General features: G+C 48.8%; 1 protein-coding gene across 4 annotated transcripts in view; it reads right to left on the reverse strand.

Annotated features, from left to right (window-relative positions):
- LOC105478624 (DNA ligase 1) overlaps positions 1–8224 on the reverse strand; it is a 53003-nt gene extending 44779 nt beyond the window's left edge. For 2 of the 4 annotated variants that reach the window (XM_011736123.3, XM_011736119.3), the window contains exons 1-3: positions 8077–8224; positions 4201–4274; positions 678–767 (exon numbers count right to left, since the gene is read on the reverse strand). In XM_011736123.3, the coding sequence (XP_011734425.1) occupies positions 678–767; positions 4201–4217 (107 nt within the window). In that variant the 5' untranslated portion in view covers positions 4218–4274; positions 8077–8224. Of the gene's footprint in view, positions 1–677; positions 768–4200; positions 4275–4772; positions 4869–7450; positions 7493–8076 lie in introns of those variants that run through there. The other 2 variants (XM_011736122.3, XM_011736120.3) reach the window with 2 other exon arrangements.
- Positions 8225–8333: the final 109 nt, after the last annotated feature.

The following is an 8333-nucleotide window of genomic DNA, read 5'->3' on the forward strand; positions in this document are numbered from 1 at the left end:
CAAACACCCTGGTTTCTTTGCTGTTTCCTTTCCTTCCTTTCAAGCATCCAATGAACATTCTCTAGTTGCCTCCTCAGCAAATCTCATCATTTCATCCATTAATGCATCCATCCACCTGCCCACTCATCCACTCACCCACCCATCACACATCTCTGGAGACCTCCGGAGTGTCTGTCCTGTGATGGGTGATGCTGAAGAGCAAATGGAGTCCCTGCCTAAGGCTCCATTGGTCTCCAGCATCTATTGGGAAACTTCTTTTTTTCTAAGATGGAGTTTCGCTCAGTCACCCAGGTTGGAGTGCAGTGAGCCGAGATCACGCCATTGTACTCCAGCCTGGGCAAGAGCGAGACTCCGTCTCAAAAAAAAAAAAAAAAAAGACTATCGCTTCTTCTTAGATGAGAGAGCATTAAGATGTGGCCAGTGGCCAGCTTCTCTGCATCATGGAGAATGTCTGGTTGTAGAACGAAGCCAAGACCTGCAGAAACAGACCAACGGACGACTCCGAGGCCCTGGATCCAGCTGTGCCTGCAGCTGCTCTTGCTCTTGGACTTCCAGCTGCCTGGCTGAAGAAATCTTTCGGGTCCCAAGACATTTTGCATTAGGTCTGTACACTCACAACCAAGAGAATCCTGACTGCTAAAGGAAAAAATTCACCATATTCCAGCCCTGTGACGTACTTCGGAGGGGGCTCCGTCTCTCTGCTGCCGTTGGATGCCTCCTTCTCAGGCTTCTTCGCTTTACCCTCTTTCTTGGGGTGGAAGAATGACCTAGAGGAGCATAAAAGGGGATTAAAAAAGGAGAACAACAGCACCAATACCCTGCCTATCTCTGCTGCATTCTATAACTTCTAATACCATTTCCCATCTCAGCACATAACAGAGAATTTCAAACAAGCCCTTTAACCTAACAACCTAACTGATAAGGAAACTCAGACTCAGACAGAGGAGGCAACACTGTACTTATTTTTCTGCCCTTACTTTTTGCAAGATACGATACATCCCAAGTTTCACTCAACAAATATCAACTAAGCACTTTTTAACTTTTTTTTTTTTTTTTTGAGACAGAGTCTCGCTCTGTTGCCCAGGCTGGAGTGCAGTGGCATGATCTCAGCTCACTGCAAGCTCTGCCTCCCCAGTTACAGCAATTTTCCTGCCTCAGTCTCCCGAGTAGCTGGGATTACAGGTGCCCGCCACAACGCCTGGCTAATTTTTTTTTGTATTTTTGGTAGAGATGGGTTTTCTCCATGTTGGCCAGGCTGGTCTCAAATGCCTGACCTCAAGTGATCTGCCCACCTCGGCCTCCCAAAGTGTTGGGATTATAGGCATGAGCCACCACACCCAGCCTAAAAAAATTTTTTTTCTAGATAGAGTTTTCACTCTTGTTGCCCAGGCTGGAGTGCAGTGGCGTAATCTTGACTCACTGCAACCTATGTCTCCTGGGTTCAAGCAATTCTCCTGCCTCAGCCTCCTGAGTAGCTGGGATTACAGGCAGCCACCACCAAACCTGGCTATTTTTTTTTTTTTTTTTATTTAGTAGAGATGGGGTTTCACCATGTTGGTCAGGCTGGTCTCGAACTTCTGACCTCAGGTGATCCACCTGCCTCCCAAAGTGCTGGGATTACAGGCGTGAGCCACTGTGCCCGGCCTAACTAAGCACTTATTATGTGCCAGGGCCTATTCTGGGCCTGAGGGGTTTGGCGGTGACCTAGACACATGAAGTTCCTGCCTTCAAGCAGCTGACACTCTGGTGAAGGACACAAACAACTAAATATAAAATGTTGGGGCCGGGCACGGTAGCTCACGCCTGTAATCCCAGCACTTTGAGGAAGCCGAGGTGGGTGGATCATGAGGCCAGGAGATCAAGACCATCCTGGCTAACATGGTGAAACCCCGTCTCTACTAAAAATACAGAAACAAAATTAGCTGGGCGTGGTGGCGGGCGCCTGTGGTCCCAGCTACTTGGGAGGCTGAGGCAGGAGAATGGCATGAACCTGGAAGGCGGAGCTTGCAGTGAGCCAAGATCACGCCACTGCACTCCAGCCTGGGCGACAGAGCGAGACTCCGTCTCAAAAGAAATGTTGGAAGGCATGCAGTGCTCTGAAAAATATAAATAAAGTAAGGCACTTTCCAACTAACTCATTGGAGATTGCCTAGAAGGGGGCTTCTTCCTGAGAACAGAGTGCTGAGAGGAAAACTAGGAACTTTCCAGTGGAGAGGTCTGGCCAGCACTCCCCTAACCAAGCGATGAAGGTTAGCTTCACCAGCGATGTCACAGGAACCTCATATGCGCTTGACGCCAGCCAGCATCTTTCGGTGGTATCTTTCCAAAACCCCATAACCCTAGTGTAATTATGAGAATAACACTGCACATACCAACACCGGGGACAGTTCTACAGGATACCTGTTCAGTATTCCCCAAGATTGACAAACGTCGTAAAAAACAAGGAAACTCTGAGAAACTGCCACCCAGAGGAGACTGAGATGTGATGATTAAATGCAATATGGTACCCTGAATTGAACTCTGGAATAGAAAAGGACGTTTAAAACAAAAAAAAAATCTGGTGAAACCTGAATAATAAAATACAGAGTTCAGTTAAGAGTAATGTACTGACGCTGGTTCCTCAGTGGTGAGAAATGGATCGTAGTAATGTATGATCATAGTAATGTATGATCGTAGTAATGTGCTGTCGGGGGGCTGTCCTACGAACTGAAGGATGTTTAGCAGCATGCCTGGCTTTTAGCCACCAGATGCCAACTGGCAATGGAAACTGGGCAAGGGTATACAGGACCTGCCTGCACTGTCTTTGCAACTTTCCTGTAACTCTAAAATTATTCCAGAATAAGAAGTGTATTTAATCTTCAAAAAGAAAAAAAGAAAAGGAAAATCAAGCAAAAGCAAGAGGACACAAAGGATCATCAGCCCTGGAGAGACAATCCCCAGATTCCTTATCACGGGAGAAAAATGGAACTCAGGATTTGCGTAAGCCACTCACTACCTCCCAGGTTTCTGGGACGGATGCCCAGGTCTGGGTCTCTCTACCATCCACTTTCTCCTCCTGGTAACAGCCCCTCCGTTTTCCTCTTGGGATACTTCTTACCCCACACTCTCTCAGTACGCACGATTTGAGTGCACTAGCTCTTTTGCTCGTGACCAGGGGTGGACACGTGACTCAGGCTGCATCCCCGTGGCCGGTTCAGGGATAGGTATGTGGCCCGAGCTGGGCCAGTGAAACTGGCTCTAACACCCTCTTTCCACGGGGAGGCTAACCAGGGAGAGCCTGCCTGAGGGTGAGGACAACCTCAAGGACAGCAGAGCTGAACAATGGAGAGAGACAGATTCCCAGGGAGAAACTTTTGGCAATTGGATGGAACCAAGCCTGAGGCTGTTTACTCCAGCAGGTTTCAATGACAGAAGTCAAGTCACGCCCTTTCTTGTCTTCCTGAAGCCAGACTGCATTAACACGAGGTTTCTCAACCTAGACACTACTGACGTTAGGCCTGATGGTTCTGTGTTTTCGGGGGGCTGTCCTACGAACTGAAGGATGTTTAGCAGCATGCCTGGCTTTTAACCACTAGATGCCAATGGCAAACCCTGTGTCCCTAGGTTGTAACAACCAAAAATATCTCCAGACACTGGCTGGGCGCAGCGGCTCACGCCTGGAATCCTAGCGCTTTGGGAGGCTGAGGCAGGCGGATCACGAGGTCAGGAGTTCCAGACCAGCCTGACCAACATGGTGAAACCCTGAAAATACAAAAATTAGCTGGGCGTGGTGGCGCGCACCTGTAATCCCAGCTACTCAGGAGGCTGAGGCAGGAGAATCGCTTGAACCCGGGAAGCGGAGGTTGCAGTGAGCCGAGACTGTGCCACTGCACTCCAGCCTGGGTGACACAGCGAGACTCTATCTCAAAAAAAAAAAAATATCCAGACACTGCCAGATGTTACCTGGGGAGCAAAACTGCTGCTGACTGAGAACCGCTGGGTTGGGTTTCTGTTCCTTGCAACTAAAAAGAGTGGTTCAATACACCGTCTTCCATATCCCACGGCTCATTTTCCTTACTACTTGACTCCTGGAAATTCCAACTCAAAATCTAACGTAAGGATTTGTTTGTTTGGTTTTTGGGGGGTTTTTTGGTACAGATTTACAGAAAGAAACAGAGAACTTGGAGAATGAAAGACTCAGGGGCAAGGGAGAGTCCTCACATGATACTTCGCTGCATGTTGGCGCCAGAATTCTCCCTTCCTGTCCAGCACTTTTCTTCGTCTGTCAGCTGCTCCTGGAACAGAAATCCAAACGCTTGTTGAGGTGACTGGTTGTGCAGAGATCCAAACACATAAAACCCTTTCTTTAAGAAAAAAAAAACAACAACAACCTAGAAACATGAATTTTCCCTTTAAGAAGAAACTCCTGGCCGGGCGCGGTGGCTCAAGCCTGTAATCCCAGCACTTTGGGAGGCCGAGACGGGCGAATCACGAGGTCAGGAGATCAAGACCATCCTGGTTAATACGGTGAAACCCCGTCTCTACTGAAAAGTACAAAAAACTAGCCGGGCGAGGTGGCGGGCACCTGTAGTCCCAGCTACTTGGGAGGCTGAGGCAGGAGAATGGCGTGAACCCGGGAGGCGGAGCTTGCAGTGAGCTGAGATCTGGCCACTGCACTCCGGCCTGGGCGACAGAGCGAGACTCTGTCTCAAAAAATAAAAAAAAAAAAAAAAAAAAAAAAAGAAGAAACTCCTGTTTTTTATGAACCAAAATAATTTGCTAGTGAGACTTACTGGTGAAGAACAACACTTCCAAATCAGAGATTAAGAGGCCTCCTTTACCGTAAGAAGACTGTTTTTCATCTAATATGAAGAATAGACTGAGGACCTGAAATGGGTTTTTTTTGAAGTTTAAAGGTTAGTGAAAAATTGTTTTAAGGTGATGACATAATTCCCTAAAACAACTGTGGAAGCTTATAAAATTATACCCGCTGGTGTACATAAATTAGCTGTTGGGCAATTTCTAAGTTATGCTGTTATTTCAAGCAAAGGGCAGAATATCACAGGGTGTGTGCTACTGTACTGTGTAAAAAAGAAAGACTATAGGCCAGGCACGGTAGCTCACGCCTGTCATCCCAGCACTTTGGGAGGCCATGGTGGATGGATCACCTGAGGTCAGGAGTTCAAGACCAGCCTGGCTAACATGGCAATACCCTATCTCTACTAAAAATACAAAAATTAGCCAGGCGCAGTGGCGAGCGCCTGTAATCCCAGCTACTCTGGAGGCTGAGGCAGGAGAATCGCTTGAACCCAGAAGGCGAAGGCTGCAGTGAGCCAAGATTGTGCTACTGCACTCCAGTCTGGACAAGAGTGAAACTCCATCTCGAAAAAAAAAGAAAAAGAAAAAGAAAAAAAAAGAAAGACTGTAAATGTATCCACATATCTTGTATATACACAGAGCATCTCTGTTGGAAGACAAAAAACTGGTGATGCTGTCGCCTGAGGAGGTACAGACATTGGAGGGAGATATTTTTAACACGCATGCTTTTGCAGGCAGAACAATCAGAATCCATTACCCCTTCAAAATATATTTTTAAAAATTAAATACTTTTTTAAAAAGTCTTTTTTTAATGAAATCAATAATAGTCACTGGGGCTTCCACAGTTTAGAGTAACGCTAATGAAAGGGTTCCTAGGCCGGGCGTGGTAGCTCACGCCTATAATCCCAGCACTTTGGGAGGCCGAGGTGGGTGGATCACTTGAGGTCAGGAGTTCGAGAGCAAGAGTCCATCTCAAAAAGAAAAAACAAACAAACAAACAAAAAACAAACTCAGCAACTTCCAAACAAGGTTTCTCAGGGCTAGCTGGGGAGCAGGAAGTATGCAATGCTTCAACCAAACAGTTCACAAAGAAAGCAGGTTAGGGACTTAGACACCAAAATCCTGAGGGCAAAGGAGAAAACTATTACGACCACTACTGAGCACTCACCTGGCTAGGTACTTTACATTCTCAATTATACCGACTCTCCACAACAACTCTGTTACAGAAACTAAGGCCCAGAGGGGTTTTTAAAGGAACTTAACCTGCATCTCTACTACCTTCCGCCCCAGGTGTCTGCCTGCTCCACAGCTCACCTCTTAACCACCAGACTGAGTTGCAAGGGAAGGAGAAAGAAACAAGCGTTTACTGGGAAGCCTGCTCTATGCCTGACATGCTGATCACATTCTCAAATACCCTCAATCCTCAAGTCAGCCCTCCAAGACAGGTGTGATCATCCCCACCTCACAGATGAAGGCACTGAGGACAGGGGGACACAGCTGGGGTTCAGGCAAGGCTTCAAACCCCGCTGTGGCTGGCTCCAAAGCCCATGTTCCTTCCTCCTTACCACGGTACTCAAGGCTGGCTTCTCAACTCCGTGTACTGCTGAGTTTGGGGGAAACAAACTGGTTGATGCCTCTGGAGGACCACCTGCCACCTCTATCAGAATGGCAACCTCACTTCTGTGTATTTGGCCCACAGAGACCCTCACAGGTGGACCAAGCAGGTAACAAAGTTACCTGCTGCAGCACCAACTGTAATGAGAAAAGACTGGAAACTGGTGGAATGTCTACCTTTAGGGAACCGGTTCCCTAATTACTGGAATACCATACGGTGGAATATTGTTCAGGGTTACAATGAAATGAATGATGGATAAAAGGTATGGGAATTTTTTTCAGGGGGTGATAAAAATATCCTAAAATCAATTATGGTAATAACTGCACAACTCAGTGCAAAAACTAAAAACCACTGACTTGTACACTTTAGATAGGCAAACTGTATGGTTTGTGAATTATATCTCAATAAAGCGGTTACCAAAATGAAGAAATGACAGGAAAAATATCAAGTGAGGATGAAACAGTACTCAGTGATAAAAAGAAACAGAGCACTGATACAAGCACAACTTGGGTGGATCTCCAGGGCATTGTGCAGAGTGGAAAAAAGGTCACATCCTAATAACATATGATTCCATTTACATAACACTCTCCAAATGACAAAACTAGAGATGGTGAACACATTTGTGGTTGCCAGGGGCCTGGGGAGTTCTTATGTGGAGAGGGAACTGTTCTATATCACAATTATGATGGAGGTTACACAAATCTATACAAGGGATCAAACTGCACAGGCACACAGATACACAATCACACTCACACACACAAAAACTGGTGAAAATTGAACAGGTCTGTAATCTAGTCAACAGAACTGTACTGATGTCAATTTCCTGGTTTCGATATTGGGACTACATAAGATGTCACCATTAGGGAAAGACGGATATACTATTTTCACAACTTCCTTGAATCTATAATTATTTCAAAATAAAAAGTAAAAACAAGAGGTAAGCTCCACCCCTTTATCAAGCATACATCAGGCCAGACTTCTCCCCATTCAGATGATTCTCTATATTTTGGGGGCCCTGTACCTAGACCTGGACCTTACCAGCGACCTCTCCCTGCCGTGATCACCTCCCTCCAGTAGGGCCCACTCCTTTCAGGTGATCCTGCTGCCCGCAATTTACCCTCCTCTAGCCCCGCCCCTTTCAGATGGCCCCGCCCCCAGCACGTCCTGTCCCCAGCCAGCCCCGCCCCCCGGCACATCCCCATTTCAGGTGGCCCCGCCCACAAGCAATCTTTCCCAGGCCCCGCCCCTCAGCTCCCTTCAGCCCCTGCCCCTTCCAGATGGCCCCGCCCCTCGGGGGGGTCGTCCTAGTTCAGGCTGGCCCCGCCCACACACAATTTTCCCCCCGGCCCCGCCCCTCAGCTCCATTTGGCCCCTCCCCCTTCCAGGTGAACTCGCCCCTCAAGGCCTCTTCTCAGAGGCCCTGTCCAACTGTCTCTATCTCTCGTCTACCCTCTACCTGGCCACTCTCCCTCTGGGGGACATCTCTCTGCACCCTCCGGCGGCCCGCAGCCCGCGCTCTTTCCTCTCCACCGCGCTCTCGGCAGCCTCAGCGTCCCCACGCCCGCTCCTCTGCAGACACCCCGACATGGCGAAGCATGGACCCCAAGCATTCTGCGCGCCCGCCGCCCTCCGTCTCCCATCTGCTCGCGGGCGACCCCACTTGCCTCGCGCTGGTCCCGCGCGCCGCTGCCCGGGCAACACACTCAGATCCGCCGGGCGCGCCTCTGTAGTCCCAAGTTCGCGCCACGGCATTCGCGCGCAGACGTCGGCGGGCGGGGGCGGGGCAGAGCCTAGGGGCGGGACCTGGGCACAGTGCGCACCGCCGCCGTCGCGTGGAGGACACTGGGAGTCGTAGTCTCCCGAATGGGAGGAGGGCGGGAAAAGGGGTGAAGTGGGGCGAGCCCTCCCGCAGAGCACACTG

This window comes from Macaca nemestrina, chromosome 20 (genome assembly GCF_043159975.1).
Source record: "Macaca nemestrina isolate mMacNem1 chromosome 20, mMacNem.hap1, whole genome shotgun sequence".
NCBI lineage: Eukaryota > Metazoa > Chordata > Mammalia > Primates > Cercopithecidae > Macaca > Macaca nemestrina.